General features: G+C 38.6%; 1 protein-coding gene across 1 annotated transcript in view; it reads right to left on the reverse strand.

The window, feature by feature from the left end:
- The window catches only part of LOC136863624 (serine-rich adhesin for platelets), a 402886-nt gene that overhangs the window by 7887 nt on the left and 382705 nt on the right, over nt 1–12294 (reverse strand). Inside the window, exon 21 of the mRNA XM_068226021.1 lies at nt 11573–11675. Coding sequence (XP_068082122.1) covers nt 11573–11675 — 103 coding nt within the window. The remainder of the gene's footprint in view (nt 1–11572; nt 11676–12294) is intronic.

Raw genomic sequence — 12294 nt, forward strand, 5'->3', positions numbered from 1 at the left:
TTGCACTGTACAACTGGATTTGTAACTAGACGTATAGTTGGTTTGGAATTTTGTAACTTGTACGTAGATATTATCAAAGAACCTCTAAGTTATGTGTGTGTATCACGGAGCTTATAGTTCGTAAGTTGCAAGTTTGTGGATTTGGTTTCGGAATGTATTTGTAAAATTCCCTTGTAAATAATATTCTTTCAAATTTAAGGATCACGGCGAATTATTTCGGAAACCGCAACCTAAGCCAGGTCCATGCCCTCAGTAGGTCTTAGTTCCTTCCACCTTCCTGGTTTAATGTCCACTAGTTGGCCCTACTGATATTTACGTATTATGTTGTTGGCGGAGATCCGCGTAGTCCAGCTGATATTTCGCTGAGTGTGTAGTGCTTTCTGACATTGTGTAGTTGCTCTTACTTCCCCCCCTTATTGTATTTAGTGCTTTGTTTTGAGTAAACACTGTAGTAAAGGTTACACTTACAGTCGAACCTTGTTATCTCGAACCTCCATTACTCGAATTTTCAGTATCTTGAAGTAACATAAATTTCCCGGCCGTTTGTCCTATTCTTCAAGTGTACATATTTCTTTATTACTTGAAATTTGCTTACACTAATTTCTCGATTGCTCAAAGCAAACATTTCCTTTTTCCAAAGGTGTTAACGGAGGTATGTTTCTTGTTTCACTACTGTGTGCTCTGTATCATGGCTTCTAAAAAGTTACTATAATAAGGGTTATAATTAAAGTGATGCTGTAAAATAAGTGTTTGTTCGTATATTTTTGAGTACTATTAAAAATAATGTATGCAGTATACGCCCGTAGATACATATAATTCAATTATGTGCTATACGTGCTCAAAAACGACATTCCCTATATCTCAAAATTTCGATAACTCGAAATAAAATTTTGTTTTGCTAGTTGCTTTACGTCGCACCGATACAGATAGGTCTTATGGCGACGATGGGACAGGGAAGGTCTAGGAATGGGAAGAAAGCGGCCGTGGCCTTAATTAAGGTACAGCCTGGTGTGAAAATGGGAAACCATGGAAAACCATCTTCAGGCCTGCAGACAGTGGGGTTCGAACCCACTATCTCCCGGATGCAAGCTCTCAGCTGCGCACTCCTAACTGCAAAGCCAACTCGCGTGGTAAGAAATAAAATTTAGCTCCTGAGGTGATTCGAGATATCAAAGTTCAACTGTAATAATAATAATTTATACAATTCAAATTTCATACATTACCTTGTGGTTTGCCACAGTTCTCTGAAAGTCACAACTCTATTATATACACAGAATTAGATGTAAAATTACCTGACTCCACAATAAGTAGCCTACATATTAAATATAAATCGAATAAGTTGCTTTACGTCGCACCGACACAGATAGGTCTTACGGGGACAATGTGATAGGTAAGTGCTAGAAGTGGAAAGGAAGTGGCCGTGGCCTTAATTAAGGTACAGCACCAGCATTTGCCTGGAGTGAAAAATGGGAAACCACGGAAAACCATCTTAACGGCTGACGAGGGTAAGATTCAAACCCACCATCCCCCAAATGCAAGCTCATAGCTACGCGACCCCAAACGGACGGCCAACTAGCTTGGTCGTCTTTGAAAATGTCTTTTTCTATCAGTAGAGGATTTTTAGTCATATTTTGTATAGGCTAACCGAGATGTACAGTAGCCCACTGGTTTTCTGATTAAACATCTTATTTAAGCGATTCAATCAATCACTCACTCACTCACTGTCTACGTGGTGATCTCGTGATTCGATTATTGAAGTATTGTGCAATGATGCGACATACAAACTGAGAGAATACCGAGTGGTTCTTCCCAATATATAACAGACAATTTTGAGTGGTCATGAGCACAACTCATAGTCATATGGTAGGCTAGATAATAATGTTATTGGCTTTACATCTCACTAACTACTTTAACGGTTTACAGAGACGCTGCGGTACCAGAATTTAGTCCTGCAGGTGTTCTTTTACGTGCTGGTAAATCTACCAACACAAGGTTGATGTATTTGAGCACCTTCAAATACCACTGGACTGAGCCAGGACTGAACCTGCCAAGTTGGGGTCAGAAGGCCAGGCCTCAACCGTCTTGAGCCACTAAGCCAGGCAGGTAGGCTAGAGAGCTGAGTTTAATTAGTTGTAGAATGTCAACTAGTTATAAACATACTGAGTAATTAAACGAATACAGTAAACAGAATAACCTAATAGCCTACCTACTTACAAGCTAGGTACTTTGGAATCATGTTTTTACTACCTTCTTAACACTGCAAATAAATCTGTCCATTATTTAGTGGGTATTATTTTCAAATGAGCTGAGCGCGAACGATTTTTTCAGTGTGCCATGGCTCTGTATGTAACGCTGTAGCAGAAGTTTGGCTCCCCGCCAATGTCCAGTGAAACGATAATGAACAATGTGTGTGTTGTGTCTCACTGATCCGTGACTGCGTACGATTCTTTCAGTGTGCCATGTCCCTGTATGTATCTCTGCAGCGAAAGTTCAGCTTCCCGCTAATGTCCAGTGTCCCACTAGTGAGCCGTGTGTGGATTATGTCTCACCAATACGTGAGTGCGCACTGTCCGCTGCAAGTCAGCTGAATCGTGTGCCACGAGCTCGCTGTTCCTGTGAATTGATTCACTCGGGCACTTGAATGAATTGATACACTGCTTCGAAAGTTAAGATTCCAGTAAAGTTCCACCTTTTCAATACAAATGCAAGTGGTACAAGATGTTTTCTACAACATTTATTTATTTATGGGACCTAAATCACTAAAAGAGCAAGTACATATTCAATTTTAAAACTATAAAGATACATAAACATCATCCTTCATTTTCACAAATAGAATTAACAGTTTTGTTTCATTATGAATTTGGCGTGTTTTGGAACACATAATAGTCCTATGCCATACAATCAAATCTTGAGATGTATTATTTATAACTGGTTGATTGTGTGAAAGTCTCTTGTATTGGATGTTGAATGAAAATAATGTGCACAGAGAAAATGCATGTTAAACTTATCGTGTTTTACACACAAGGGCACAAAACACCTTGCGTCATTTTCGCAATTATAATTAATAAATACAGTGAAATATTTGTCGTGTTCTTTAAAACACCTATTAATCCTATAATGCACAATTAAATCAATCAAAGTGATTTCCAACACGTTGATTGTGTGAAGATCTTTAAGAAGTTACACATCTGTGTATTGTATTAAAACGTTATGTTGAAACATGGTATACTTGTTGAAAGACTTAAAACACATATATAAAATTTTCTTTTAATGGTGTCATTAGATACGATGGGCTGCGCTAACGTTCTGTTCTTTTCTTCGGCGTAATTAGGCCAATGTGTATTGAATAGGTCACAGGTGCCAATTATTATGGATTGTCCATAATTATTATGAATTTCACCTCACGATTATGGCATTACACTCAAAGGGGAAATTATTATGGAAAAGTGACATTAACACGAACAAATAACTTTCTACAGAAACAAAGAAAGAAGGAAAGATGTTCAATCCTTTGCAGCATTTCTGCTCAACCTCCCTCGTTTCAGTGCTTGTGAGTTTTTTTACGGTTTTTGGAGAAGCTGAGATGCCGGAATTTAGTCCCGCAGGAGTTCTTTAACGTGCCAGTAAATCTACTGACACGAGGCTGTCGTATTTGAACATCTCCAAATACCACCGGATTGAGCCAGGATCGAACTTGCCAAGTTGGAGTCAGAAGGCCAGCGCCTTAACCGTCTGAGCCACTGAGCCCAGCCTTCCTCTTCTTACCCATAAGCGTTGTTAAAGTCATCGTGTGATTGAAGGAACTCCACTGTGATCTTCTCCACAATAAATTCTTAAGTAATGTTGTATTTACAGAAATGAGGGCTACTTTAAGCACATGTATGTACACTGGAATCACTTAATGGTTCAGAAGACGAAAGTGTCATCACAGGGGAAAAGATGATTCAAGAATTGCAACAGTCAAGTTTTAGGGAGGAAGGGGGTCTGAGATTGCTCTTGGTAAACTGTCAGAGTGTAGTAAATAAACAATTAAAATTCGGTACATTGATGGAATCTTATGAGACTGATGTGGTGATAGGAGTGGAATCGTGGTTGAGAGAAGGGGTGGGTAATAGAGAAGTATTTCCTGAAGGGTACACAGTCTATCGTAGAGACCAAGAAGATAAAAAGGGAGGGGGGTGTTTATTCTGGGGAAGGAAACTTATTGTTCACATGAATGGTTTACCGATGCAAGGGATGAAATATTAGGGATAAAATTAATTTGTGATAATATGAAGGAGGTGGGAATTATAGGAACATACAGGTCTGGAAGAGAGGAAAGAGACATGGAAATATTTGAGAAAATAATAGATTATAATCATAAAAACAATAATAATGATGTGGTAATAATTGGGGGAGATCTAAACTTGCCAGAAGTTGAATGGAATGGAGCTGCAAGTGAAGCCCATGAACAGAAACTGGCAAATAAGTTAATCTGGGAGGGAGGATTTACACAAGTAGTACAAGATCCGACTCGTCTCAATAACTTACTAGATGTATTCTTGGTTAAACCATGGGAAATTGTTGATAAAACTGAGGTAATTGAAGGAATAGGTGACCATAAGGCTGTAATAATGGATGTGGGACTGGTACCAAAAAGGCTTAATAAGAGGGTCACACAAGACAAGAAATTGCACAGAAAAACTAAAGTTGATGAATTTGGAACTTACCTTAAATCACAATTCAGTTGTTGGATAAGTGAAGGGAGTAATGTGGATACACTTTGGGCTAAATTCAAAGGAATCATTTGGGAAGGAGAGAAGAGATTTGTGCCTGTTAAGAAGGGTAAAATGACCTCAGACCCTGTTTATTATACAAGGGAAATAAGAAAATTAAAAAGAAAATGTAGAATAGTAAACAGGAAAATCAAAGAAGGTAGGGAGAGTAGAGAAAGTAGAAAACAGCTAATGAGGAAACTGAATAGAGTGAAAAAGGAAGCAAAAGAGAATTATATGAATGGTATTCTTCTAGAGCATAATGACCACAAAGGGAAATGGAAAAAGCTGTATTCATATATCTTCTTCTTCTTGCTATTTGCTTTACGTCGCACCGACACAGATATGTCTTGTGGCGACGATGGGATAGGAAAGGCCTAGGAATTGGAAGGAAGCAGCCGTGGCCTTAATTAAGGTACAGACCCGGCATTTGCCTGGTGTGAAAATGGGAAACCACGGAAAACCATTATTCATATATCAGGAATCAAAAAGGAAAAGTAATCCAAATTCCTACAATGGTGGGAGAAGGGGGTGAACACTATTTAACAGATACTGAGAAAGCAAACCTCTTTAGTAGGGAATTCCGAGATTCAGTAGAAGATTGTCAGGACTTGGAAACCGTAACAGAAAATAGAAAGGGAGAGACACAGAGGGAAACAAGAAGCTTCTCATTCACAAATGCAGATATTTTCAGAGAAATCCAACTGCTTCAGCAAGGAAAAGCAGCAGGAAGTGATCAAATTACTGGGGAGGTATTAAAGACAATGGGGTGGTATATAGTGCCTTATTTAAAATTTCTCTTTCACTATGTCATAAATAATAGTGTGATACCAAAGGAATGGAAGGAATCTATAATAATACCAATTTATAAAGGAAAGGGTGATAAAAGGAAACCAGAGAACTACAGACCAATCAGCCTGACCAGTATAGTTTGTAAAATACTGCAGAGATTAATATCAAAGTACATCAGAGGGATATGTGATGGTAAAAATTGGTTCATGAGGAGCCAGTATGGATTTAGAAAGAAATTTTCTTGTGAGGCACAACTGGTGGGATTTCAGCAGGACATATCAGACCAATTGGATTCAGGAGGCCAGTTAGATTGCATAGCCATAGATCTTTCAAAGGCCTTTGATAGAGTGGAACATGGAATATTATTAAGGAAATTGGAGGGAATAGGATTGGATGTAAGGGTTACACGTTGGGTAAAAACATTCCTAAATTCAAGGGTTCAGAAAGTCAAAGTAGGAAATAATATATCACAGGAAGAGAAAGTTTGGAAGGGAATCGCACAGGGTAGTATAATCGGTCCGTTACTTTTCTTAATATACGTAAATGATTTAGGGAATAATATAACATCAAAAATCAGATTGTATGCATATGACATAATTGTTTATAGGGAAATAAATACCATTGAGGATTGTTCAGAATTACAAAGGGACCTTGAGAGTATCCAACAATGGGTTGAAGAGAATAATATGAAGGTTAATGGAGGCAAATCAACTGTTACAACATTTACATACAGGAGTTTTAAAACTGAATTTGAATATACTTTGGATGGGGTAGTTATCCCAAAAGATGGCAAGTGCAAATACTTAGGTATAAGATTTGAAAGTAATTTGCACTGGAAGGGTCATGTGGATGACATTGTTGGGAAAGCATACAGATCGTTACATGTCATAATGAGGCTACTTAAAGGATGCAACAAAGAATTAAAAGAGAAAAGTTACCTAAGTATGGTTTGTCCATTATTGGAATATGCAAACAGTGTTTGGGATCCTCACCAAGAATACCTAATAAAAGAAATAGACAGTGTGCAGAGGAAAGCAGCAAGATTTGTAACAGGGGATTTCAGGAGAAAGAGTGTATCAGAAATGTTAAAGGAACTAGGGCGGGAAACTTTAAGTAAGAGAAGGGAGAAAACTAGACTTATAGGATTATATAGAGCCTATACAGGAGAAGCAACATGGGGAGATATCCGTGAGAGGCTTCAGTTGGAAAATAATTATATCGGCAGGACTGACCACAAATATAAAATTAGAAGAAATTTTAGCAGAAGCAATTGGGGTAAATTTTCATTCATTGGGAAGGGTGTGAAGGAGTGGAACAGTTTACCAGGGGTAGTGTTTGATCCTTTTCCAAAATCTGTACAGATATTCAAGAAGAGAATAAACAGCAACAGAAAAAATGTTAGAGGGCATTCGACCAGTGCAGGTTAATGTAAATAAAAAATGTGTGTGAATAAATTAATTCCATCCCCTGGTCTAAGGAGTTTGGACAGCCAAAGTAGGGGAATGCCTGTAGGGGTGAAGTACAGTGGGGACTTCGAGGGCCCTGGGACCGCTACGGTAGCTGTGAAGGCCCTTCAGGAACTCTGAAAAGTGGTGGCAAACGGGGCTCTGGTTAAGACGCAGCAGGTCATTATGCTACTTAGGTTCCAGAATGGGTAAAGAAAAAAAAAAAAAAGAAAAAAAGTAAATAAATGCAATGTAAATTTCAATCTTATACCAGTTGTACAGGAGATATTATAAGTACAATTTTGTAAACAATATAAATTTATTAAGGATGAGCTGTGTGTTTAACAGAAAAAATTGTTACCATAAATTGTATAATATTGTATTATTTTCTTCTCTTGTTAATTTAATATTTAGTGCTTGACAATAATGTATTTTAGTGTACCATTTGCCACCGAGGTAGACACCTCATTTGCAAATAAAGAGATTTTGATTTGATTTTGTATACCTAATCTGAAAAGCAGCTGCTGGGTGCGAAACAAGTTACAAAGAATGTTTTATCACTGAATTAACAGGCAGTGTGCAAATGTTATTGTGTAATATAATATACTGCGGTAGAATAGATTGCAGGCGGGAAGGGAAAGGGGGTATCATTATCGAAAAGGGAGGACTTGAGTCGAAAATCTTGCTAATGGGTAAAGTTTGATTACTGATAACCCACTTCAAAGGTTGGCACCTCTGATAAGTGGATCTTAATGAACTCTTGTATCATTGTTGAATTAATGTATATTTCAATATGGATCAGTCATGAGATTTCTAACATGTAAGCGGTATGTTCCGCGCTGTCAATGGAGAGTTGGAGTGGGATAGCATTAGCAGACAAATAACCTTGAGTGGAGCTTTTCAAGGTAGGCTAGGAAAGCTTATAATACGAAGATAAAGACTAAATTCAAGAGGACAAATTGGGGCAAATATGGAGGGTTGCCCCAGTCAAGCTTGGAAGAATTTGATGTACCTTTCGTCCTATGAGATTCCTTTTCTCCAAACCCGGATGTGCTCGATGTGATAGCCACAGACATAGACTATTGCCCTACATATCAATTTCCACAGTAGAAGACTTCAATAGAGTACAGGAAGAGTAATATTGTCCCATACCTCCCTGCACACTTTCTAAAGACCCTCAATAGTGGCAGGATGTCAAGAAGAAAGCCCTCTTTTCAGGAGACCAAATGCACAGAAATCCATCGGCGAGGCATGCTAGGATTTCACAGAGATGTCACTAAATGGTATGACATGGACACCCGCCTCCTCTTCTTTTCTCTCGCAGTAGACGAGACAAATGTTCTAGCAGTATGACTGGATGCTTTATCCATGTGCATTGAGACATTTGAAGCATCCTAACCGTACAGCCGAGGGATATCAAAATAGGGGTCCATGGCATTCTTATGGAAGTGGGTAGTATTGATCTTCACATTTCTCGGCGCTCTGAGGATTCTGAGTTTACCCCGGGCATAATATCCTGCTATTACCATGAACTCCTATTAACTTGACCATGATGGCCACTAATGGTCCGTATTGACTTAATTATAGCAGTTGATTGTGTCCAGGTTATGGCTAGTGAATACAAATCAGAATGTATTAATATTTAAACTATCATAAACTTATATACACACGTTTGTATATAAGTCAATGATAGTTTAAATATCAATACATTCTGATCTGTATTGACTAGGCGGAACCTGGACACAATTAACTGTTATGCTGGCTAGTTTTCATATAATTTTCTGGCATTAGTGAATCGTTCATCAACGTGCCTTGCTTTCAAAGTACGTACACATGCCTTATGCCACTTCACCAGGTTCAGATCTTCTGTACCTTTAGATGTACGTATTTGGCTGGCAAGGTGTGTTTGAGTTGGTGGATTTTAGTTCGGAACAGCGGCCTTTACCTTCTTAATGATGTCCGGAGTCCTGGATGGTCGAACTCTTTTCCGCGGCATCTTTTTCGAAGTTGTTGTTTTTGGTGGGAAACCATTCTGATGTAATTTTATCGCACTGCCTACAGAGGACTTACCAGTGTTGAGACCTTTCATATTACACTCTTGTACAATCTTCGATAATGAGAAATTAGCATTGGAAAGGCCAACAATGTAGTCTTACCAAATATCTGCAATTCGGCAAGCCATGAGGCAACAATGGTACGATACGACTGCTCGCAGCACTTCTCTAAATCACGTTGACTAGACAGGACAAAAAAAACGACATGTAGCTGCTTCCAGGAGCAACACGTGTGCTCAAGGTCGCGCCCTATATTAACTGGGGCAACCCTCCGTATTCACTTATATGAAAAGGAATTCTTGACTGTAATAATTTATCACGAGAAATGTTTAATAATTTCCATGTTCTATGAAATCATTTAAGAAAAGACCATGTAAACAACTGACGGGGAATCTGCCACATGGGTGATTAATTTCTTGAATATCTTCACAAATTATGAAGAAGAAAAAAGAGTTATATAAATCTTCTCAGGATGTTACACTTTTTTTGCTAGGGGCTTTACGTCGCACCGACACAGATAGGTCTTATGGCAACGATGGGATAGGAAAGACCTAGGAGTTGGAAGGAAGCGGCCGTGGCCTTAATTAAGGTACAGCCCCAGCATTTGCCTGGTGTGAAAATGGGAAACCACGGAAAACCATCTTCAGGGCTGCCGATAGTGGGATTCGAACCTACTATCTCCCGGATGCAAGCTCACAGCCACGCGCCTCTACGCGCTCAGCCAACTCGCCCGGTGAGCGAAAAGAAAAGAAAAAAAAAGTTTATCATTACTCCACTGGTACTTGAAATATGTAGGTTAAGTTAAGTTCAACTGGGCGAGTTAGCCATGCAGTTAGGGGTGCACAGCTGTCAGCTTGCATCCGAGATATAGTTGGTTCGAACCCTACTGTCGGCAGCCCTGAAGATGGCTTTTCAATACCTTTCCATTTTCACACCAGGCAAATGCTAGGGCTGTACCTTAATTAAGGCCACAGCCACTTCCTTCCCACTCTTAGGCCTTTCTTATCCCATCATCACCATAAGACCTTTCTGCGTCAGCGCGACGTAAAAAAAAAAAACTAGGTTAAATAATGCTGTTTGAATAAGAAAACTAAAATGTTTACCACAGAAGCGACTGGAGTGATACTACTACAATTTTTCAGAATTAAACTGAACATATATGTTCACATTGTCCCAGAATTAGAAAAATAACTAACGAGCAATCCGTACTGTGGAAATTTGCAAAAATGCAAGTTTTGAACGCTGGCCCCATGGTGTAGGGGAAGCATACCTGCATCTTACCTGGAGGCCCCAGATTCGATTTCCCGCCAGGTCAGGGATTTTTACCTGGATCTGAGGACTGGTTCGAGGTCCATTCAGCCTACGTGATTAGAATTGTGGAGCTATCTGACGGTGAGATAGCGCCCCTGGTCTAAAAAGCCAAGAAAAACGGCCGATAGGATTAGTTGTGCTGACCACAGGACACCTCAATCTGCAGGCCTTCGGGCTGTGCAGTGGTCGCTTCATAGGCTAAGGCCCTTCAGAGCTGTAGTGCCATGGGGTTAAAGGTTAAAGTTTTGAACAAAGTGATTGCCATTTCATATTGATTTTAATGTGTGTGTGTGATTTTCCCCACTAACTTTTACCAAAAATCGGATGTAACAACAATCCGCTATAGCGTGTAAATTTTTTCGCAGTTAGGGATTCTCGCTATAACAGACATTTACTGTAAAAAAAGAAATGGCGTATGGCTTTTAATGCCGGCAGTATCTGAAGACAAGTTTGACTCGCCAGATGCAGGTCTTTTGATTTGACGCCCGTAAGCAACCTGCGGCTCGTGATAAGGATGAAATGATGATCGAGACGACACATACATCCAGCCCCCTTGCCAGAGAAATTAACTAATTATGGTTAAAATTCCCGACCCTGTCGGAAATCGAACCCGGGACCCCTGTGAATAAAGGCCAGCACACTAACCATTTACCCAAGGAGTCGGGCACATTTACTCTATATATGAATGATGTGAGTAAAGAACTGAAATCGAGGATAAGGTTTTTTGCGGATGACGATATTCTGGTCATGAAAATTTTGCCTAGAGATTTTACTCCTTTATGCAATGCCATAACCACCACATGGCAATTACCCGAGTCCATTATGAAACCTGAATACTATTTACCTCTCACTTCTCTCAGTAAACTGACAATGGTGACCCACATGCTCCTTCTTGTGAGCTGTTGGCCTTGACTAAGGATATACACCCACTGTCACGAGTTGTGGTATATTCAATAAAACTGAAGTACAATAACCAAGAAGTCCACTCTACCAAGTAAATGTGAATCAAAGAAACACTCTATTACAAGGAAAGCTTGTACTGGATGACATGAACAAGAAGTGGCAGTAATAGCAATTTCATGAATTACAAAAGAAAACTATCTGCATATATTATAATAATAATAATAATAATAATAATAATAATAATAATAATAATAATAATAATAATAATAATAATAATAATAATAATAATTTATTATTCTTAAAAGGACCATACCCTTGGCTTTGCGTTCTTCTTCCTTCAGTCTCTCCAGAATTATGTGTTCTTCTTGCATAAATCTCCTATCTATCATAATCAGCTCAGATGTATTAACTTCCCGCTGCAAATGAGAAAACAGAAATTACTCATGTGCTCCACTGATATGAGGCACGAGGTGTAAAGTTATTTAAACAAGATATTCCACTAAGCAGAGAAATGAAACAAATATAATTTAAATGTAGGTTATAGAAGCTTACCTGCAACAGAAAATCAGGGGACCAAAAAATGAAACCCACACATTAGCCACTTTGACGAAAGATAATATTTAGTCTGATAATGTATTAAAAAATAATCAAATACTAGATATAAATTTCAAGTGAAGATGCCTTCCATCTTTATACTAGTGTGCTTTAAAGTTGATGGTTTAAATTATGTTCATTTGCATCGTTACAATGGGTAAGAAAACAGGCCTGTCAAAGACAATGAATGCACTTATGAGTTATTTTTAGTGACAGTGACAACTCATACGGACTACATTAAACTGAATATTTTCAGACCTGAACTCCAAAATAAAAGGTCAGTAAACACAATCTATATATTATATAAAAGAATATGTCCTGACTGACTGATTCATTATCACCAAGCCAAAACTACTGGATATAATGAAATGAAATTTTGAGGACACATTTATATTACAATGTAGATGCTCGCTAAGGGAGGATTTTTGGATATTCCATAGC

This window comes from Anabrus simplex, chromosome 2, assembly GCF_040414725.1.
Source record: "Anabrus simplex isolate iqAnaSimp1 chromosome 2, ASM4041472v1, whole genome shotgun sequence".
Taxonomy (NCBI): Eukaryota; Metazoa; Arthropoda; class Insecta; order Orthoptera; family Tettigoniidae; genus Anabrus; species Anabrus simplex.